The sequence below is a fragment of the Periophthalmus magnuspinnatus genome, chromosome 13 (assembly GCF_009829125.3).
Source record: "Periophthalmus magnuspinnatus isolate fPerMag1 chromosome 13, fPerMag1.2.pri, whole genome shotgun sequence".
Lineage (NCBI taxonomy): Eukaryota > Metazoa > Chordata > Actinopteri > Gobiiformes > Gobiidae > Periophthalmus > Periophthalmus magnuspinnatus.
The window spans coordinates 26,210,230-26,234,261 of NC_047138.1; the positions used below are offsets into that span (position 1 = coordinate 26,210,230).

A 24,032-nucleotide genomic window follows, 5' to 3' on the forward strand; every position below is an offset into this window, starting at 1 on the left:
CAAGGTTCCCGTAATGAATGTGTGCAATGAGTGATGTGCTATGATTTAAAATATTGAGCTGGCATGATGTTTGTAGGTTCTTCCGAGGCATGGAACTGCTGCAAAGATTAAACTGACTGGTGGATATTTGTGACTAGAAAGAAACTTTTTAAATTAATTTTAAATACATTTTTGTAATGTCTAAAATCACTGTATAAATTATTATAAATGCACAAAATCTCTCAGCCTGTAACAACGGAGTCTAGAGGTGATAAATCATCTGCACGATTCCATGGAAATAAAACGATAAAACCATACTTCAGAACATAATCCATGAAGTTAGATGAGTTTGGAATATTGTGTGGAATATTTTAGCCAAAGTAAACACAATTTCCATAAAACACAGGTTTGTGAAGAGGCATGCACTCATTGAAAGGATGGATTTCTTTCTATATTGTGCAATTAAAAACATCCATTATTGCATTTCTTATAATGTTCAGTTTGATTGACTTCCACCATTGTACTTTTACACATTGTGAGATATTTACTTGTATCATTCCTGTAGTGCCCAGTATATTTACACCTCTCTGTGTTTGTGTGACCAGCACCAGACATGTCCATTTGGTGTCTGAGAGGAGCAGAAGTAGAGCCTTGGTCTGAGCTGATTTGAGATTCTGGTGTTTGTTTGTTCCAGGGGCAGCGTTCGGGCGTCTGGTTGGTGAGAGCATGGCAGCCTGGTTCCCAGATGGCATTCACATGGACGGCACCATCTACAACATTGTGCCAGGAGGGTACGCTGTCGTGGGTATGTTATCTTTTAATGTTTACTCAAAATGTCTAAAAGGGATTTTGACAAAATATTGTAGACAAAAATAAGTGTGGATTATCTGTAATAGATTCATTTAAAAATATGTTTTGAGCCATGATACTGCAGGTTGCAGAAGGTCTCCGGTTCAAACCTCTGTCAAGTGAATGCTGTTGTTGCATCTATGGGCAAGACACCCACTTTGCGCACTCCAGTCACAGTAAAGTCTGGCCATTTGGAATAAAACTGTGAAATCACCATGTGACTTTATTAATCCCTCATAAGAGAAATTCACTCTTTGCATTTTACCCATCCTTCAACCAGTGCTTGAGGACCCATCTCCAGATTTTGGGATAGGCTCGGTTAGGAAATTAGCTGGAGGATTTTACCTGTGGTGCATGTTTTTGGTTGATGGGAGGAACTGTAATGCCCAGAGGGAACTCACCCAAATGGGGAGAGAGCATGCAAACTCTACACAGAAAATTCAACCCTGCACCCTGTGATGATGCATGAGTGCTACCCATGCCAACACTTCACTCCAGCATAAATTATGGGAACAATGAATTAACACAATATCTAGTTTCCATCCTCTCAGAGTACCTACTTGTTTAGTATTTATTTGGGTGAACACGTTTCACAATATCGAGTCAAAAGTGAACTAAAAGGTTTGCAGTGTGGAAGCTCTGTCAGTGTCTTGTCTGTCTTGTTGAAGTCTTGTCTAACGAGCTCTGAGTTGCTTGTCTACAGTCACTCTGATTAAACTCCTGTTACAGATTGGAGCTGCAGTGTTGGCGGAGCAGTGCTGATGTTGTTTTGATGTAGCTGATGACTAAGGCTTTTCTCAATCTTCGCATCGTTCATGTGGAGCTGGCTTTAAGCACTAAATGTCAGACCGGAGAAGCAGATGCCATCTTAATTAAAATACTGGGAAGAACAATGGTTTCCCAGCCTCCGCCATGCGCTTCCATTCGGGCTGACTTGATTATAGACTTTCATTGTGGTCTGTCTTATTCTAGTGGTATTGAACTCATCTGTTTTCAGCAGTTGCTCGTTCTCCCTGCGCGGCTCTGCCTACCTTTTTATAGCGATTTCGACTTGAGTTATTGGAGGGAAAGAGATGTGGGAATATTGAAGTTCCTTGGATTAAATTAAGTGAAAGGTTTATATGTGCTTTATACATTTAAGAGGCCAAGGAGTGGAGTGATACTTACTATAGGGGGCTAGGAGAGGGCATTTCAAGAGGGAGCAAACTATTTTAAATAGCTTTACATATTACAGCTCTCAGATCACTGTCACTTAAAGAGCACATTTTGTGCTTGAGTTTGCTCTATAGTTATAATCTATGACACCTGTGGAGCATTATGTTATCATTTGCACATTTTAAATCACAATATTCATCTTAATAAAACAAACAAGTCAGCTGATTTCCATATTAGAAAACTGCGGTGTCCAATGAGAGCTGACGTTGCCGTGAATGTCATCACAACAAAGAGCTGTGGAGCTGTCGGCCCCTCCTAAGTAAACCTGCATATTACGGTAGCGAGCTGCATATTTTTGTGTCAAAATTACTACGCGACGCTGCGGAATCCTACGCATATCACCAATTAAGAAAATACAATTGGTGAACGGAGTAAGTACAGAGCAGTGGGCGTATGCCGGTGGCAATATGGCTTCTTGAAAATAAGTGATTAAAGATTGTTCAAACATGCAAGAATAACTCTAAATATAACTTCAAGAGGGTAAATGAGAATGGAAACAACTATAAGATGGTTAAAAGCTCTGAAAGGTCAGTTTTTTGCAAAATGGGTCTGGTTTAATTGATATTTCTAGATCTTAAATCAGTATGACGGAATACATTTATGCATGCTCTTCTAAGCTTGGATTGTTTCACATCATGGCTTTAAAGTTGTCTTTGTTTATGTGTTATCTATGCCCATGGAGACAAGTAGGTGACATCATCAGGCCAAATAACAGGATAGATCTGTGGAGAGGGGAGCCCGCTGAGTGATTTATAAGTAGATATATTTTGGCTATAAAACATCTGCGATTGAATAAATGCATTATACATTTAAAGCCATACTGTGGGACATTTTAGGCAAAGAGGCAGCATTAAAATAATAATTTTAATAATAATAATAACAAATAATAACGTAGTACACTGTTTAAGCTCAGAGTACTGAGTACTGTTCAAGAACACATTTTATTATAGAAGCTGCAGGCTGAATATCTCAATTTGCCCCTCTGAACCACACTTTGAACATGCAGCTTCATTAGTGCTTGACTCCTCTTACCCTCACCCTGCTCTCCCTCACCCTCTCTCACCTCTCTCCCCTCTGTGTCTCCCTTAGGTGCTGCGGCCCTGTCTGGAGCAGTCACCCACACAGTCTCCACGGCGGTGATCGTGTTTGAGTTGACGGGTCAGATTTCTCACATTCTTCCCGTGATGATCGCTGTGATCCTGGCCAACGCCGTGGCTCAGGCCCTGCAGCCTTCACTCTACGACTCCATCATCAGGATCAAGAAACTGCCCTACCTCCCAGAGCTCGGCTGGGGACACCACGAGTATGTACAATACGCTCACTGCATTTAAAGACATGGAAGCTTGGGTTAATTGTTGGCATGTGTACCCAATTTTGTCATATTATTAAGTCAAATTTACCTTGCCTCCAGATATATGGTAAATGGTCAGTGGTCACATTTTTATATAGCACTTTTCCATCTTCCCCCTCCCTGAACCGCCACCTTAACGTGGTGGAGGGGTTTGAGTGCCCGAATGATCCTGGGAGCTATGTTGTCGGGGGCTTCATGCCCCTGGCAGGGTCACCCATGGCAAACAGGTCCAGGGGGACGGCTCAGACGAAGAGCAGTTCAGTTCTTATGAAGAGTGAAAAAACAAGGCAAGCTTCGTCGCCCGGACCGGCGTTACCGGGGCCCCACCCTGGAGCCAGGCCTGGGGTGGGTGCTCGACAGCGAGCGCCTGGTGGCTGGGCCTTTCCCCACGGGGCCCGGCCGGGCTCAGCCCGAAGGAATGACGTGGGGCCGTCCTCATGTGGACCCACCACCTGCAAGAGGATCCGTAAGGGGCCGGTGCTTGAAGATCTGGGCGGCAGTCGAAGGCGGGGGCCTCGACGACCGGATCTCTGGACATGGAGACTGGCTCTGGGGACATGGAATGTCACCTCGCTGGGGGGGAAGGAGCCTGAGCTTGTGTGGGAGGTGGAGTGTTACCGACTACATATAGTCGGCCTCGCCTCCACGCACAGTTTGGGCTCTGGAACCCAACTTCTTGAGAGGGGCTGGACTCTCCCCCTTCTTCAAGGTACTCAAAGCGCTTTACCTATTTGTACACACATTCATGTACCAGTGTACACAAACACTGGGGGCAAGATTGGATGTGTTGGGTCACTGGATATGACCCACTCTACCAATGATATTTATGTCAAGAGCTGGCTTCAAACCTCCAACCTTCAGATCAGAGGACGAACACTCAACCCAGCTGAGCTGCTGTTGCCCATAACCAGTTCTTAAGGTTAAAAGGACACCGCTGTGTGCTGCCTGCATCTATCTAAGTGACTGTATTGTCTGCAAACCAGGAAGTAAGGCAGATGTGCTGTTAGCATGCTACTTGTTGGCATAATTACAGTGACCACAAAACTCTAATCTGGCCTCTGAACGTTGTGAAAAATGCTTAGAAACTCATTGTGGTGAATAATTAAGCTTCTAGGAATATGTTCGGGAAAATACATTTCGACCGCTGCAAACAGGTTAAATTTACTAGTGTTTTTTTCATGTTTTGAAGACAGTGTTTTTTTTTAACATTTCTTACCAGCCAATAAGTAGTGGTTTGTTAAGTGAACCACCATAGGTGGCAGTGGCTCAGTGGCATTTGCCCAGACCCAAAATTTGGCAGTTCATTCCCAGCTATGTGGCATATGAGTGAGTGAGCTATGGTCTGAGAAGCTGGGACGCAGGGCAGCTGTGGCTGTGGTATGAGCATATAATCATGAATGAATTCAACTATGAGAACCAGTCTTCGAATGTGGTTTATACATCCAAGGCATAAAGGGCCTATTTTCTGAGCTATGTTTATAATGTTGTTTCCTCATCAAGTTGGAGTTTTGTTTCACTCACATGTGTTTAACTCAGAAATCCTGCATATTTAGGCTGAGTTATTCTCGCACAGAAAACACTGTGATGTCATGTGGTATTACAGGATCTTCTCCTCTGTGTTTTAAACTCCACACACCTTCACTAGAATCATTTGGATGATTTTGGCCCTGGAATTGCCAATCTGTAAAAGATAGCTGTTAACTTAAACTACAGCTTGATGAGGTCACAAGGTGGAACAGATCATTTTGAGCTTGTAGACATACCTGGAGTTGTGTTTTGTTTTGTTTGAGTAACTCTTTATAATTAGTCTGTCTGAGGTAACAACATTATAACATGGCTTAAGGAGTCAGTTTTGTACAATATTGGACTTTTTAAGATTGGTTCCTTATGTTCACCTAGTACAAGATACTGCAGTAGTGGAATTAATTGTAATAGACTTATAGGGTAGGATTAGACAAGATTCCTTTTACTATCTGCTTCATGCGCAGATGCTGTTATATCTTTTTATTGATCCAAACCAAACTCAAATGTATTCTCCTCTACCTCAGCAACATCCAGATGCTTAGAAAGCACAGAGCCCACATTACATAGGCTAATAAAAGGCAATAAAACTGGAGGCCTATATAATGTGCTGATATAGACCAGCATCTCTAGTGGGCTGCAGTTTCATGTGTTTACCTGCAAACATGTTACTTTTTGTGGTGGAGTCAGCAAGTCCCATCCTCAATGCTTTTTCATCAAATTCAGCAAATCTCTCCGTGGGGTCCACTTAGTTTGACGAATGTGAGACTAACACAATTTTAGAGGTGTGTCTTAATAAACTGGTTATGTGCTATACCTTAATATGATCCCCACATTTTCTATCCCCATTCAGAAAACAATGCTGCATTATTTTCTGATGTATGTTATAATGTTGTTTCCTGATCACAAACATACCTGCAGTTTTCTTTTCTTTCATGCACACATGGGGCGGGTGCGGAGAGATCCGGGTAGCAGTCGAAGGCGGGGACCTCGACGACCGGATCTCCGGACATGGAGACTAGCTCTGGGGACATGGAATGTCACCTCGCTGGGGGGGAAGGAGCCTGAGCTTGTGCGGGAGGTTGAGCGTTACCGGCTAGATATAGTCGGCCTCACCTCCACACACAGCTTGGGCTCTGGAACCCATCTTCTTGAGAGGGGTTGGACTCTCCATTTCTCTGGCGTTGCCCGCGGGGAGCGGCGGCGAGCTGGTGTGGGCTTGCTCATTGCCCCACAGCTCAGCCGCTGCGTGTTGGGGTTCACTCCGGTGAACGAGAGGGTCGCGTCCCTGCGCCTTCGGGTCGGGGACAGGTCTCTCACTGTTGTGTCGGCCTACGGGCCAAACAGCAGTGCAGAGTACCCGGCCTTCTTGGAGTCCCTGGGAGGGGTACTAGACAGTGCACCAACCGGGGACTCCGTTGTTCTCCTGGGGGACTTCAACGCCCATGTGGGTAACGACAGTGACACTTGGAGGGGCGTGATTGGGAGGAACGGCCTCCCCGATCTGAACCCGAGCGGTGTTTTGTTATTGGACTTCTGTGCTAGCCACAGCTTGTCCATAACAAACACCATGTTCGAGCACAAGGGTGTCCATCGGTGCACGTGGCACCAGGACACTCTAGGTCGGAGGTCGATGATCGACTTTGTTGTCGTGTCATCTGACCTCCGACCGCGTGTCTTGGACACTCGGGTGAAGAGAGGGGCTGAGCTGTCAACTGATCACCACCTGGTGGTGAGTTGGATCCGCTGGCGGAGGAGGAAGCCGGACAGACCTGGCAGGCCCAAGCGTATTGTGAGGGTCTGCTGGGAACGTCTGGCGGAGCCCTCCGTCAGGGGAGTCTTCAACTCCCACCTCCGGGAGAGCTTCTCCCTGATCCCGGGGGAGGTTGGAGACATGGACTCCGAGTGGGCCATGTTCTCCACCTCTATTGTTGATGCGGCTGCTCGTAGCTGTGGTCGTAAGGTCTGTGGTGCTTGTCGCGGCGGCAATCCCCGAACCCGGTGGTGGACACCGGAAGTAAGGGATGCCGTCAAGCTGAAGAAGGAGTCCTACCGAGCCTTGTTGGCTCGTGGGACTCCTGAGGCAGCTGATGAGTACCGGCAGGCCAAGCGTGCCGCGGCTCGGGCGGTCACAGAGGCAAAAACTCGGGGTTGGGAGGAGTTCGGGGAGGCCATGGAGGAGGACTATCGGACGGCCTCAAAGAGATTCTGGCAAACCGTCCGACGCCTCAGGAGGGGAAAGCAGTGCTTCACCAACACTGTTTACAGTGCGGGTGGAGAGCTGCTGACCTCGACTGGGGATGTTGTCGGGCGGTGGAAGGAATACTTTGAGGATCTCCTCAATCCCACTGTCACGTCTTCCGAGGAGGAAGCAGAAACTGGGGACCCAGAGGCGGACTCGTCCATCACCCTGGCTGAAGTCACTGAGGTGGTTGGCAAGCTCCTCGGTGGCAAGGCTCCGGGGGTGGATGAGATCCGTCCTGAGTACCTCAAGTCTCTGGATGTTGTGGGACTGTCTTGGCTGACACGTCTCTGCAACATCGCGTGGCGGTCGGGGACAGTACCTGTGGAATGGCAGACCGGGGTGGTGGTCCCTCTGTATAAGAAGGGGGACCGGAGGGTGTGTTCCAATCACAGGGGAATCACACTCCTCAGCCTTCCCGGTAAGGTCTATTCCAGGGTACTGGAGAGGAGAATCCGACCGATAGTCGAACCTCGGATTCAGGAGGAGCAGTGTGGTTTTCGTCCTGGTCGTGGAACACTGGACCAGCTCTATACTCTCCATCGGGTCCTCGAGGGCTCATGGGAGTATGCCCAACCAGTCCACATGTGTTTTGTGGATCTGGAGAAGGCATTCGACCGTGTCCCTCGTGGTGTCCTTTGGGGGGTGCTCTGGGAGTATGGGGTCCGGGGCTCTTTGCTAAGGGCTGTCCGGTCCCTGTATGACCGGAGCAGGAGCTGTGTTCGCATTGCCGGCAGTAAGTCAGACCTGTTCCCAGTGCATGTTGGACTCCGCCAGGGCTGCCCTTTGTCACCGGTTCTGTTCATTATATTTATGGACAGAATTTCTAGGCGCAGTCAGGGGCCGGAGGGGGCCTGGTTTGGGAACCACAGGATTTCATCTCTGCTGTTTGCAGATGATGTTGTCCTGATGGCTTCTTCAAGCCAGGACCTGCAGCAGGCACTGGGGCGGTTTGCAGCCGAGTGTGAAGCGGCTGGGATGAGAATCAGCTCCTCCAAATCCGAGGCCATGGTTCTCGACCGGAAAAAGGTGGTTTGCTCTCTCCGGGTGGGTGGTGAGTCTCTGCCCCAAGTGGAGGAGTTCAAGTATCTCGGGGTCTTGTTCACGAGTGAGGGAAGGATGGAGCGTGAGATTGACAGGCGGATCGGTGCAGCGTCTGCAGTGATGCGGTCGCTGTATCGGTCCGTTGTGGTAAAGAAGGAGCTGAGCCGGAAGGCGAAGCTCTCGATTTACCGGTCAATCTACGTTCCTACCCTCACCTATGGTCATGAGCTTTGGGTAATGACCGAAAGGACAAGATCGCGGATACAAGCGGCTGAAATGGGCTTCCTCCGCAGAGTGGCCGGGCGCACCCTTAGGGATAGGGTGAGGAGCTCGGTCACACGGGAGGAGCTCGGAGTAGAGCCGCTGCTCCTACACGTTGAGAGGAACCAGCTGAGGTGGCTCGGGCAATCTGCTCAGGATGCCTCCTGGACGCCTCCCTAGGGAGGTGTTCTGGGCATGTCCCACCGGGAGGAGGCCCCGGGGAAGACCCAGGACACGCTGGAGGGACTATGTCTCTCGGCTGGCCTGGGAACGCCTTGGGGTCCCACCGGAGGAGCTGGAGGACGTGTCCGGGGTGAGGGAAGTCTGGGAGTCCCTGCTTAGACTGCTGCCCCCGCGACCCGGCCCCGGATAAGCGGAAGAAAATGGATGGATGGATGGATGTTTAACACACAAACCCTGTATATTTAAGCTGCAGTCTTCTCTCAAACAGAGCAGAAACACTGGTGGTAATATGAGAAGTGCTCCACTGTGTTTTTAAACACCATACACCTTCACTAGAATCATTTGAATGATTTCAGGCCTGGATTTGCCAGTCCCTACTGAACAAAAAGTAAAATGTAGCTGTTAACTTGAAAACTTTTGAGCACCGGAGATGTAGACAGTGTGAATGAAATAAAACACAACTCCAAGTATGTTTTTGGAGGAGGTATCAGCATTATAACATGGCTTAAAGCTCAGAAATGGTTTCAAAATCAAGTTTGAAATTTTAGTATCATGGCAAATATTAGAAATTTGATTGCAGCAAAACATCACAGCTAGGTCTGTTACGATGACACATTTTGAAGCGTGACATATTGTTGAACTAAATATAGACGATAAAGATAATATTAAAATCAAACAATAAGGCAGAATTAGCCACCAAAAAGTATTCTAAATGTTCTTATTGTTAAAAATATAAGCTATAATAAATATGCAACAGAAGTAGCTCTTTTGGAACAATATATTATGGGGCTAAACATGTATCGTGTATACAATTTTTTTGTAAAAGTGGAGAAATTTTGGGTACTCTTGTTGTAATACATTAAGATTTGAACTGTAGAGCATTAAAATATATGCAGCTTATGACACTTAATGATACTGCCTATTAAAAAATTGTTCACTGGGATTGGGACTGGGATTATCCTGCATTATTGTTATTGTGTCAGTGTCTTAAAGTAGTTTCAGTATTATCATTTATCGCTGTATTTCTCTGTAGCAACATTTTAACCTTCAAAATTAGTTATCATGACAGGCCACATGCAACACTTAAGTAGTTTGTATCTTTAATTAGCAATCAAAGAAGTTATTTATTCAACTTTCTACAGCTCAAATCTCATTGTAGTACAGAAAAATAACAAAAAATGTTCCCAGTAGTACAAAAAAATTCCACAAAAATAAATACTGACCCACAAAAATGACTTCCATCTGGCATGCGTTGAGCGACAAGTTGATATAGCTCTTATCATGACAGAACTAATCACAACACATAGGACTGGTGCAACAAACTATTGGTAAAGAAAGTTACAAACGGATAGATTGGCAGTATTGCATTTCATAACTGTAAATGCGTTCACACCTTTCACATCGTCTTTCTAAGAGACTTGTTATTGTGTGGTTAGTGTTGTTAATATCTTGCCTGTTTTGTTTGCTCCACCTCACCTACACTTTGCTTTTACACCAGCTGCAGTGACGCACACATGTTTCCATGTAATTGTTGAGCGTGGCTTGTTGTTATTGGCATTGGCAGACCATTAAGTGAATATAATAGTTCAGATGCATCATTCACAAACTGGGAGGAATGACAAAAATGTAATTTCATCCTCCATCTGTTCATTATTGTTTCCCCATCCCTGCCTGAATCCCTGTGGTCTGGTTTTGTTACACTCTTATTTAAACTGCCAAGTTTTACGGTAGATCTCTATAGTCATTGTTAGCAGCAAAACTAATTTAATCACAGAATAAGCATCATAATACTTAAGGGATCCACAATGGAAATAATTCAGTTTCAGATCGATTTAAAAGGACTGCTGTCAACCTATAAAACATGGAACAAAACACACAATGAACTTAAATTATTACTTTGAGAACTATGTTTGCATTAAAGTGATGCAAGAAAAATAAATCAGAATAAAGCATAAACTGAGACCACTTATCTTTCATGAACTAAAGTAGGTAAGGTATACTTTATGTATTACTAGAGAAATTTGTCCTTGGCATTTGACCCATCTTTTCAGAAGCAGTTGGCAGCGCAGTGCTCGGGGGGCCCATGTCTGTGATCGTGTTGCTATTCTTGATCAGGCCAACATTAGCTGGAAAATTTTACTTATGGCATGTTTTAGGTTGACGGGAGAAACTGAAGAGGCCAGAAGAAACCTACCCAGACACAGGGAGAATAGGCCTGTCATGATAACAAATGTTGAAATGTGCTATATCGCTAGAGAGAAATATTGTGACAAACAATGATATATAAAAATTACTTTAGGCCACTACCGGTAATTACGATTTTACGAATAATGCAGTAACAAATACACAGCAGAATGTACCAATAGTTAGCCATAAAAGGAACTAATTCACCACACCACAGCAAATCTTATCGTATTACCAAAAAAATATCCAAAATCTCCCCATTTTGGTAAAGAAAAAAGTACTCATGATAAATATTGAAGCTCAAAATATATTGTTCCAGCTTTCATATACTGAACAAGTTGATGTAGTGATTACTGTGTTAGGCCTAAGCAAGAGCAAACTCCACACTGAAATTCCACACAGTTTCCTGGCAGCTCTAATTTTCTACCCAGATGTTCACAAACCATTATATCTATATCTTTCCTGTAACTATGCCATATAATATGATGTAAACGTGGGATACCAGACCTAAGTTTTATAAAAGTAGCAGAGTGTGACACTGTGCACTGTCTACATCTAATTCTAAAACATTTTATTGATTGCAAACCTCAGCATTGGCAATCCCCCTTTTGCCGACTGAAAAAATGGTTCTTTGCTGTGCTCTCTGCTGAAAAATGCATGCATTTACATTTTGGCAATTTGTCAAAGCTTGGAAGTATTTATATTAAAGATTTAAAGGCCTCTCATTTTTGGAAAACTGGACACGTCTGCTTTTATACGTAAAACACCAGAACCATTTGTTGAGAAAAATGATCTATGCCAGGAGAAGCTGACCAAATATTTTGAAAGTAGACCAGTTCCCATATTCCCCAGTACAAATTGGTGCATTTTCGTGACATTTCACTAACTTTTATTATGCACATAAAAAAAGAAGCACTGAACACACTTTGAAAATAAGCAATTCTGAGGGACAATCTTTAAAGGTCTTATATTATTTAAAATTGACTCTTATGAGCTTTAAGGCATGTTATAATGTTGTTACCTCATCAGAAACGGACCTGAACTTGAGTTTTGTTTCATTTGCACAGTTCAGTAACCCTTTATTAGGGCTAAAATGATTCTAGTGAAGGTGTATGGTGTGGACACAGAGGAGCATTTCTTTACCACATGACATCACTGGGTCTAATAATGTGTGATCTGTTTGAGAGAAGAACTCAGCCTAAATGTGCAGGGTTTGTGTGTTAAATATGTGTGAATGAAACAAAACATAACACCAGGTATGTTTGTGATGAGGAAACAACATTATAGCACAGATCTGGAAGCTGTGTAATATGGGGCCCTTTAAATCTTTCTCTTTTTACCATACCCCCTAAACAAGTGTCTGTTGTTTCTGGCATTTCTCCGCGACACAACACAACACAAGAGGAGCCAAATCAGATTTTCACCATGTCGCCGTGGGCAGGTACATGCATGAGTGTATATGGAGCTTGGCTGGAGTTTCACAAATGCTATACTGCTGTATCAGAGCCTAAGTATGGATGGTGGGCGGACGCGTATGTGGGTGGGAGATGGATCATTTGCTGCCTGAAAAAAACAGCTCGGAGGGGGCCATGCGACACTCTCATTCCCCCCCTATTCCCTGGATGCCTGCTTGGTTCTCATATGCACCAGTGATATAGCACATGCAGGGAGAAATAAAAGGTAAAAAGTGAATGAAAAATAGATTGGAATAGTGTCTTTGGGCACACTTCATAGAGCTGCATGCTATTAAATATAGATGAGTTGAGATGACTTTTTCCTCTCTGTGGCTTGGTGAGTTGGTTGTGATTTGGCGCGTCCGTTCGCACATAAATAGCTTCGGTGACACTTCTTCCATCATTTTTCATGCTTCTACGACTTTCTGAAATGCTGTCATTAAGCAAAGATAATGTGATATATGCTGATGATAAATGGTGTTCACGATTCAAAATGCAAAGAAAAACAAACGCACCATAGCTTTGGCTTTGACAGTCGCTCAGTCATCTCATCGTTCACAAACTTTGGGAAGAAAAAGTTTGTGATTATCAGAAGTTACTTGATTATTGCAAAGGAATTTTTCACCTGCGCTCTAGATTTTGTCCTGAATCATATAAACAAGTTCTTAAAGGGCCCATATTATACTATTTTCTATTCCATGTCATAATATTGTTTCTTCATCAAATCATACCTGGAGTTTTGTTTCATTCACACATGTTTAACACACAATCCCTGCATATTTAGGCAGTTTTTCTCTCAGACAGAAAACACTCTGTTCCACCTTGTGATGTCATGTGGTAAGATAGGAAGTACTGTGTTTTTAAACTCCATACACCTTCACTAGAAATATTTGGATAATTTTAGTCATAATTTTAGTATCTCTACTGAACTAAAGAAAGACTAATAATAAAGGCCTTCTGAATGTGAATGAAACAAAGCACAACACCATATACATTTTGGATGAAGTGACGACATTATAACCTACCATCTAATTTTAGTACATTGTCCTCAACTTAAAGTATGTATGTAAGTATGCAACTTTCTGGGGTTAGAAAGTCAACAGAATAATAGATAATAGATAATAGAGATATAAAACTAATTGGAACATTTTTCTATGGAGATGGGTAGGTTTTATGCATACTGTGAAATATTATAGCTAAAGAAACATTTCCATGGAGACCAGCAGAAGTAGGCTGTCCTTCAGGCCAAATAAGAACGAATGATTGCTCAGAAAAGGATGCATGTTTTTTGTATGTTTTTCAGTGCAATAAACATACCCATAATGAAAAATTTTGCTTTATTTTAATATTTTTATTTTTTATTTTTTAAATTAAAGTCTAAAGTGTGGTAACGAAGGACATGTCTACAATAACCTTTTGCATTTAATTTCCTCTTGGATATTTCATACAATTTTAACAACACATGTATCCATCTGCTACTGTCTACCAAGGACTCGGTTGTGGGGCAAGCAACACCTAGACCTCCCACTCCCCAGACACTTCCCCCAACGATTTTGTTCTGTTATGATTTAGCTACTAGTGTACTGACTAATAACTATAGTAACGTTGAAATTTAAATGTGATGGATCGTTGTAGTTTTGTTATCTTATAGATGTATTGATTTAAATCGGCAAATAGACTTGCTATGCTTTTCTCCATCTTGGTAAGGAAGATCTTAAAGTCCAAGTCCAACATACCTGGAGTTGTTTTGTTTCATTTACACATGTTTGAGTAACCCTTTATTATTAGTCTGCCTACATCTCATCAGCTCAAAATGCTCTGTTCCTCCATGTGATGTTAAGAGGCGGTAGTTTTCAAGTTAACAGCTGCCTTTAACCTCAGAAGAAAATTTCAACTCTAGGGCTGATATTATCCAAATGATTCTGGTGAATGTGTATAGATATTAAAAACACAGTGGAGCACTTCCTGTATTACCACATGACATCACAAGGTGGAAAGGAGTGTTTTGAGTTTGAGAGAAGAACTCAGCCTAAATAGCGGGGTTTGTGTGTTAAACATGTGTGAATGAAACAAAACGCAACCCCAGGAAGTTTAAAGTCAAATGCTAACCACTCTGCCACAGCAACATTTTAGAATGGCTTTGGATCACCATATTACCATCATATAAGCAGGAAAAACATGAAACTACCTACCTATCTACTTATTATAAATGTGTTTCAATCTCCCACTGAATTGATATCATCCCATTCTTTAGCGGAGAATCAACAGAGCAGGAGAAAAAATCCATATAAAATCCATACAAACCGACAGCGTGTGACGGGCATTTGAACCAGCTTACATCACGCTACACATGTCCATCATCCCTATCTGATCTCTTATGAAACCTGCCTCTGCCGCAGCCATTGACAGCACTGGAGTGGCATTTAAACCAGTGCGGGAACAATTACATAAGCTCATAACTGGTGTGGGGGTGGTGTGGCCCTTGCATTCGTAATGGCCAATTAAGACTTGGCTGAGCAGTCTGTGGGGCTGACAGCAGAGAGGGCGCATGGGAGATCATTGTTTTTTCTCCAGATCTTTTCAAACAGAACTTTATTGGCTTTTTCTGTAAACAAACACAGTAGAGGCAGATGTGTTTGTAGCTAAAGCAAAACAGAAGCAGGAATTGTCTCATGTTGCTTCACAAAGTACCACCTCAAAAATGGTAATGCTTTAAAGTGATATTGGGTTTGCTGAAAATCGGCCTAATTGGCTTTCTGGACAACAGCGCCCTGGGAACCTCACTTTTTAGCTACTTTAGCTCCAGTTGTATCTCTGTGAGGTTTTTGCTGAATCACACTAAAACTAATGAATAGGCTGTACTTGAGTATACATTTTAGGTATCCATACTTAAGTAAATTTTTACGGTGGATACTTTTTACTTTTACTTCACTACTTTTGAGAGCATGTATTTGTACGTTCTACTCCGCTACATTTTTGAACTGGACTGAAAAGGAAAAGTATCTTTTGAGACCTGCGGAAAAGGCTGAGTGTTTTATTTTTAACCTGAGCAAACAAAAATGTACACATAAAAATGGCTAGAAAAAAAACAGCTGATAAAGATTTAAGCTGAATTTTGTTGCACAAAAACAACTGAATCAGAGTAACTACATTTGAAGCTTTATTACATCTCAAAATCTGCAAAAAAAATACAAAATACTTTTACTTTTTTATTATTTAAGTAATTTTTAAACAGGTACTTTAATACTTAAGTCAATTTTTTTCATGTGATACCTGAGTGTTTTTTTGTTGTTGTTTTTTTGCTCTGGTATCTGTAAGTAACATAACTGAGTACTTCTTCCACAACTGCTGTCAGCATGTTAAAGACTAAACTGTACGTACTTCTACTAATTTTGACATCTGAGGCCTGCTACAACAACAACTGAGAAGCTTTGAAACCCAAATACACAAATGGGTAGGTTTTTCCCCTAACTTAAACAAGACTTGACTTAAAGTTGGAATCTTTGTTCACCCTATATTTTATTTCATGTCCATGTTTCATTAATAAGAATATCCTGCTCCTGCTTATTGATGTCTTTCTGTCATCTGTCCCATATCAGTCTCCATACAAACGAAGTGGACTAAGCAAAATGATTTGACTCAAAACCTGAACTAAACTGGGTCAATTAAAGTTTGAATTTATCTAAACCTGAAGAGTCCAAACAAAACCTATGGCAACTTAAACTTGACCCCAACCCACCCAACCAGGATCATAATAAAGGTCGAAGTCAAAGCCAGAACCTAACCAAAACTTGATTAACAATGTTGGGCTTAATTAGAACTAAAGTAAATGTCAACTTGGGTCTGAAAAGATCTTGAAGAAAGTTAAAAATTCCCAACATAACTGGGACAAAATGTGGTCTTAGTGTGGGTCTTGTTCTAAATAGAATTAAAGTAGCTTGTGTTTAGAGGTGGGAGATATGTAGTAATTGTTGTTCTGGAGAAATGTTATTTTGTAATATTGAATATATTGTATCTAATTTAAAACTATTGAAAAGGTGTTATTTCTGCACTTCAGTGTTTGCATGGTCCATTCATGATTTGTACTATGCCTGAATTTCTACTAATATCTTAACAGGCGCATTTTAACACATTCCTGATGCATTGTTAAAATAGTGTCTGAAATACTGACACATTCATTTTAACAGGCGCAAAACCCTCCTCTTCTCCCTGGAATTTAATACTAGCCAGAAAGGATATCTTGGTGTTTTATTGTTCGTTTATGTGCATATTTGTTGTTGACTTTTTTATGTGAAGCACTTTATACAGCACATTTAAATAACTTCGGCGGAACAGATAAACTTGAATTGAATCATCAATCATCTGCTATTTTCTGATCTATGTTATATAGTCATTTCCTCATCGCATCTCAAAACATACCTGAAGTTGTGTTTTTGTTTTTTGTTTTTGTTCACACGTTTAACACAGAACAGACTTGTTCCACCTTGTGATGTCATGTGATAACACAGGAAGTGCTCCACTGTGTTTTTAAACTCCACACACTTTCACTAGAATCACTTGGATGATGGATGGATGATTTCAGTCGTGAAATTGCCAATCTCTATTGAACAAAACTTTGACACAAACTTAAACTACTGCTTCATGACATCACAAGGTGGAACAGAGCATGTTGAGCTATGAAGATGTAGACAGACAGTAAAATTTACTCAGGCATGTGAGAATGAAACAAAACACAACTCCAGGTATGTTTTTGAGGAGGTAACAAACATTATGCCATGACTTAAACCTCACAAGAGTCAATTTTGTGTAATAAGACTTTTAACCACTATTTGAGAGCCACTAATATATAAACAATATGCACGGTAGCATTGCTAAGTGCATGGGTCTATCTTGACTGTGAATCTATAATCCCTGGCATTGGCCCGATCGCTGGCAGTGATCAGATGTGTTGCCCAGCCTTGAGGGAGGAGAAGCTCAATTAAAAAAAGAGCCAATCAGATCTGATCAGTGCCTCCCTTATCCTGGGGGAAATTAGTCCTGTCAGTGGTTGTGGCCAGTTCAGAAACCGGCATTACCTTATTCCCTCTGATCCTCATACAAATGAACGCTGCTTCGGAAAAGGCTGACTACGTGGGTGGCTTTGTGATGTTTTTTTTTTAATACATTTATGCATCAGGAACAAAGTAGAGAATTAACCTTTTACCCACAGCTTCAAATAACTGTTTAATACTCAGACTAGCAGGAGGCGGCTCGTTGCAGCTGTCCATGACAATGAAATTAATAGAAGAGATTTTAATGTAAGGAAAGCTCAGTGGGCAGGTTTAGACTTAATAATAATTTGTTTGTTCATGATTAAAGTGTCAAAACCAATACATGCACCATTTCCTCTCTCGTCTTAGTATTACTGTAGTAAAATACGTATTATGTAAAACACAGAATCTTTACATATTTAGTAGTATACAACTAAAATGTCACCAATTACCGAATGTGATATTGACAAAAATCGATATATCTATTCTTTTTATACTATCCAATGACGTTAAGCAGAACATCAGAAATGTGTGCTAACATTGTGGTTGAAGTTGTAGCATTGCACAAAAACTGAATGGCAAAATTAACCACAAAAGTGCAGATATCCCCATATATGTGTTTCACTCACACATGTTTGTGAAAAAACGCATCATAGATATGCAGCGTTTGTGCATTAAACAGAAACACTCTCTTCCATCTTGTGATGTCACATGGTAATACAGGAAGTGCTCCACTGTGTTTTTAAACTTCATACACCTTCACTAGACTCATTTGGATAATTTCAGATCTTGAATAGCAAATCTCTACTGAACAGAAGGTAAAAGGTAGCTGTTTACTTGAAAATTACTACTTCTTGACATTCCAATGTGAAACAGAGCATTTTGAACTTAGGAGATCTAGACGGCGCAATAATAAAGGGTTACTCAAAAATATATGAATGAAACAAAACAAAACACAGTGTATGTTTTTGCTGAAGTAACAACATTATAACATGGCTTAAAACTCACATGAGCCTTTTTTCTGTAAAATAGGACCTTTAACCACTATTTGAGAACTACTGATATTATAAATCTTACCATATACTTCCCCATCTCAACTTGACACTTCTGCCTTCTTTTTAACTCATCAGTGCCTATTCGTGCGTATTCATGGGTTTCAGCTTCCAGCTAGATGCAACATTTTGAGGATTTTTTTTCCCCATTCAAAAGCTAATATTTTGATTAAAATTGTTAATCCCTATGGCAACTGTAATTCCTCATCATTCTGAAAGTCATGGATACCGTATGCTTGCTTACTCATTGAAACAAGGTCTTCTCATACTTTATACTCTGGGGGAATGAGCGCAAAGGGAGGAGGAGGTTGATGGAGCTGACTTTGTTTTTGTGGAGAGGTCGCAGTATTGAGTTGTCATCAGATGAGGAGCAGAGAGGCGGAGGGTTGGCCCGGGACACTGTTGGCATGAGGGGGGCTTTGGCACAGAGAGCTGCAGGTTTGAGCCAAGAGTGAACAGGAAATACAGACTGTGAGGGACTACTGTTCTGCTGAGGCAAAGTCCACCGGAGCAATTCATAGTCCGGATGTTTGACCAGTCAGCTCCAGTAAAGATGGAGGTCAGCTGTGGTCAAGTCAGCACTGAGAAAAAATTTTACTGATGTATTGCTATTGCCTTTTTATACCAATTAGTTTTGTTTCCAAACTCAAATAGACATGATGCCTGGCAGAATGCTATCTCTCTCTGTTTTTATACACATTGATATCAGTCTCGTCCCTGTGTCCTTCATTTCGTCTCAAGACTGGTCAAATGTGATCGTCCAATCAGATTTTTTTTTTTTTTTTTTTTTTTTTTTCAGTGACACACATGAAACAAAAAAAAGGTTATTAGTCACCTATGATTTACAGCCTCCTGTGATTTTTTTATTTTTTATTTTTTTCCCTTTATTTTTTTTCTGATACAGGTGGACCATGCTTGTTCTTGATTGGTTAATCTGCCTGTTAATCACACCCATCTGAAAATGGGGAGATTCACCTGTGCCCAGACTCACATCTTCATAAATAATTGAAGAAGTGTGTATTCTGGATCCTAGTCAAACAGATACTTGCAGTTTAAGCAAAACTAGTTCTTTTTGTCTCAAATTTGTACCCAACTTTAAATCACACATTTTTTTTCTCTTATAGGTTGTATAGTCAGCTGCCATCTCTGTCGGCATCTAATTGCTAAACAATTTATTGATTGCAAAATGAAGAGCCTTGTCACCAAAATATGTTATTGGAAAAGTGCGATGGCAGGCCACTCTGAAAAAAACTGAGCGTGTGCTCAAAACACATGAATGTGAATACTAGTGATGTTATGTGAGAGCTAGGTACAAGTTGGCTTTAAAACATGTACTTCCTTGAAATAGTTTACAACTTCTTCATATAATTTATTTTAAAGACGGATTAATGTATTAGTTTGATAAGTTCTTATGGTTGAGGCAGGCCTCTACACATCTATTGATTTCTGCACTTTCATTTTTGCAGAAAGTACAACATCCGTGTGGAGGACATCATGATACGAGATGTAAGGTACATCACTCTGAACTGCACCTACAGAGACCTGCACAATGTCCTGCTCACCGGGCACCTCAAGACTCTGGCTCTGGTCGAGTCCACGGGTAAATATGCCTTTTTATTCAGACTGTCAAACAATTTAAAGTCTATGTTAAATGGCCTAAACAATGACAGTTAAAGGTTCACTATAGAGTTTTTCTGGTGGAGGAACTGTCACCTGGTTGTCTCCGTGGAGAATGTTATTGCTTTGCCTATAATACTTATTCATATCTTTTTATCTGAGGTGTTTTTGTTACATTCTTGTGAGTGGGGTTGCCTCTCCACAGATCCAAGCTGTAATTTGACTTGATGAAACTGTTGTTTCCATGAAGATAGAAGTTTAATACCAATAATGTGGAATGATCCTGTTTAAAGGTCCTATATTATGCAAATTGACTCTTGTGAGCATTAAGCCATGTTATAATGTTGTTACCTCTTTGAAAACATGCCCAGAGTTGTGTTTTATTTCTCCAAAGCTTCCAGTATTACCACATTACATCAGAAGGTGGAAGTGTTTTCAGTTTGAGAGATGAAATCTTGCAGGGATTGTGTGTTTAACATGTGTGGTGAGGAAACAAGATTATAACATAGATCAGAAAATATGGTAATATGGACCCTTTAAGCATCTCCATGGAAACGAGCAGGTGGGTTAACCTCCACCAGAAAAAGTAACTTGGTGTACCTTAAATAAAACCTAAGACTTATATTAAAACAGTACAAAATTAGCATTACACTGAGGCTAGAATCCTGTACCATAGAATTTACTCCTTACAGTTAACAATTTTCTAAGTGAAAAACTTAAGTGATTAAATTTGTAGTAATTTTGAGCTGCAAACTAATCAAATCTACAGAACTGGTATTATGATTAAAGTCCCTAAAGATGTTGCTGTTGGGTTTGTCCGATTCCATGTCAATTTTGCCTGTTTACACCAGATGCCCTTCCTTTAGGACTACTTTTCCAGAGTTTGATATTATAATGTAGTTTCTAGTGGCTTATTGTTAGATCCAATATGGCTGAGTTTTGTTGACTTGATGACACTGATGTGACTGAACCACGAGTCTGTTCCAGTCTGTATCCAAACAAAGCCTCTCCTCCCCGTGGCGAGCTCATTAAAGCCTGATTGACGAACTTTCCCTGATCCTGATGTGCTCATGGCTGTTCTCCACGCCGCTCTCACTCCACATTTGTTATTCCAGGGGCGTCTCAATTATGCAATGATGCAGGAACAATTAGCTGCGGCATTTAACCAAATACATAATCAGCACGTACTGTCACAAAGACGATTACTTAAAGCAAACTGCACCATACACACACGCAAACACACGTATGCACACTCACACACAGACCCTCACACATGCATGCACACACACACTCTTGCACACAGACACACACACAAACTCCAGTGAGGCATGTTTGGTACACGCTGTGAAGCTTATATAATTGTACTAAGCCTGCAACAGTGACACAGACCTAATAAACATTAAATGCATCTTAAATAAGTCCTTTTGAATGGCAAACATTAAAACTAAAGGCAAGTATTACATTTTTTTGTATGCCTGTAAATGTATGTGTCTCTATATTTGAACTGTGCAGGTAACAGTTACTTATGTTATAGTACTAATCAACAGGTCTAACTTAACAGGAGGCATCGTATGTGATATTGAAGTATTCTATAAAATGTATAACATATATTCAGTTTTTTCTAGGGCTGCAACTAACAATTATTCTTGTAGTAGACTGGTTAGCAAGTACTTTTTTGATCTGTCATCAAGTAATTGTTTTTCATCCAAACAAAGGTTGAAGCATGGTGACAGAATGCTTCTAGATATAGTTTTTACAAATAAAGTGTATTACTGATAAAAATCACAACTACTGGTTATTCTTTTTGACAGTGTGTTTTAGCACTGCCAGTGTCTTTGTTTTAAAGCACATGTGTCAAACACAAGGCCCGGGGGCCAAATGTGGCCCTCCACATCATTTTATGTGGCCCCCGACAGGATAAATTAAAAAGTATATGGTCTTAAAATGTAATTTTATCAGGAGATACGCAGTTACACATCTATATTTTTTACATCTAGGCAAATGCATATGCAATATTTGTAATTTGAATAAGTAATAAATACAGAAACAGTTCATTAACAATTTAAAAAAGTAGTACATCTGGCCCTTTGAGGGCACCCATTTTGTGGCCCTTGGCGAAATTGTGTTTGACACCCCTGTTTAAAAGGGTTTTCTGGCATCTTTTTTAGAACCTGCATAGTCCACATAATGATTACGATGATCACTAGTAGTCAACCAGTCACTGTTATTATAATTACAATTGCCTTATTTTTTCCTTCTCTGGGAGCTTTGTTTAACAGTAGTTAATAGTAGTTAAATTAGTTGGTGCTGCTTTAGTCCTGGTTGAGTCCTGTGTTATTCAATCCGGTTCTGGTCCTGTTTAGGTGCTAACTCTTTAACCTTATATTAAATTGTATTACCTTCTCTGTTCTCAGAGTCTATGATCCTGTTGGGTTCCATTGAGCGTGCTCAGCTCCAGTCCCTCCTCTCACAGCAGCTCGGTCACCCCCGACGACTGGAATACATCAGGGAGCGCTCAAACGAAGATAAGAAGAAACGCCTATCTGTAGCGTCCAGTCAGAACAGTGACGACTGCAGCCAACGCGCCAGCCAGGAAGTGCGCTTCCAGGTACAATATAATCAGTATAGTATAGTGAGTAGGCTGGGGTGAAGTCGTATCATTTTACATGCCTTAGGATGAGATGAAGGGAGGTTTGAATTGCTGGGTTTTAGGTTGACTAATTTGGGGTTAGGGGTTAGTCACACCTTGTGGTAGTTCAATGGACTTAACTAATAACAGATACTAACTATAACTCCTGCCTTCAGAGAGACGTCTAAGCCTAGTCCCTTACCAGAGCTGCGTCAGAACTGAATAAGCTACTTGGATGAGTGGTTAAACATATTCACTCTAAAAATTGTGAATTTGACAACCTCACAATGTTTGTTTTAATTGAGGAGGGGAGGATAGCAAAGGTTTAAGTATTACAATTGCATTTAAAGGTATTGTATTGTGCAAAAATGACTCTTGTGAGTTTTAAGTTATAATGTTTTGTTTCATTCACAAGTGTTTGAGTAATCCTTTATTATTAGTCTGTCTACATGTCATGAAGTGATAGTTTTCAAGTTAACAGCTTCGCTTTATCTTTAGTTCAGTAGAGATTGGCAATTCCAGAGCTGAAATTATCCAAATGATTCTAGTGAAGGTGTATGAGGCTTAAAAACACAGTGGAGCACTTCCTGTATTACCACATGGCATCACAAGGTGGAATAGTGTTTTCTGTTTAAGAGAAGAACCTAGAGCCTAAATATGCAGGGTCAGTGTGTTAAACATGTGTGAATCAAACAAAACACAACTCCAGATATGTTTTTGATGAGGAAACATTATAACATAGATCAGAAAATAGTGTAATACTGGCTATTTAACCACTAGATAAGACCTGGAATAGTCCCGTTTGTATATTTGATTAAGAGATTATGGTACTACGAAAGCCACTTTGTTTTTGTGGTACTTGGTGTGAAAAGTTTGAGATTGCTGGGCCGATGCAACCCATACAGTGCCATGACCCTACCCTCCTTCAGAGTCATTGACAACACCCTATGCCAACGCAATCTATTCAAAACTTGTTCACCATTTCAGTTTGAATGTTTAGAAAATTGACAGTTGGAAGGTCAAACAACTTGTTACTTCTGTTAGGTTTGTTAAGATCACATATAAAAGTCAGAAGAGGGAGGATGTGGGCAACATGACTCAAGGTTGGCATCCAGATATTTAGTGATGTGCTTCTTAAAATGTGCATTTGAAAACAGAACCTTTTGGCAGACATTTGGTGATGTAGAACCAAAACAAAACAGGGCTTTCAGACGCAAAAAGCCCTTGCTAATTATTTTGTGTTTTGGCTTACATAATAGTATTAGAATAAATTAAGAGCACAGTGGTTTGCTCTTCTAGTATTTTAATCAGGCCTGCCAAAGGTTTACCAGTTTGTAAAGAGTCTCCAGATAAACCAGTTTTGGTGAACGATTAGATTTTTTGTAGGCTCATATAAAGGAAGTGTTACCCCATTTACTTTT

The 24,032-nt window shown here is 41.1% G+C and overlaps 1 protein-coding gene and 1 long non-coding RNA gene across 3 annotated transcripts in view; one reads left to right on the plus strand and one right to left on the minus strand.

The window, feature by feature from the left end:
* Window positions 1-24,032, plus strand: part of clcn2c (chloride channel 2c) — a 193,695-nt gene that overhangs the window by 130,235 nt on the left and 39,428 nt on the right. For both annotated transcript variants that reach the window (XM_055226034.1, XM_055226035.1), the window contains 4 exons: window positions 674-784; window positions 3,133-3,346; window positions 19,832-19,965; window positions 22,397-22,590. In XM_055226034.1, the coding sequence (XP_055082009.1) occupies window positions 674-784; window positions 3,133-3,346; window positions 19,832-19,965; window positions 22,397-22,590 (653 nt within the window). The remainder of the gene's footprint in view (window positions 1-673; window positions 785-3,132; window positions 3,347-19,831; window positions 19,966-22,396; window positions 22,591-24,032) is intronic.
* The window catches only part of LOC129456737 (uncharacterized), a 220,596-nt gene that overhangs the window by 45,246 nt on the left and 151,318 nt on the right, over window positions 1-24,032 (minus strand). The window lies entirely within an intron of this gene.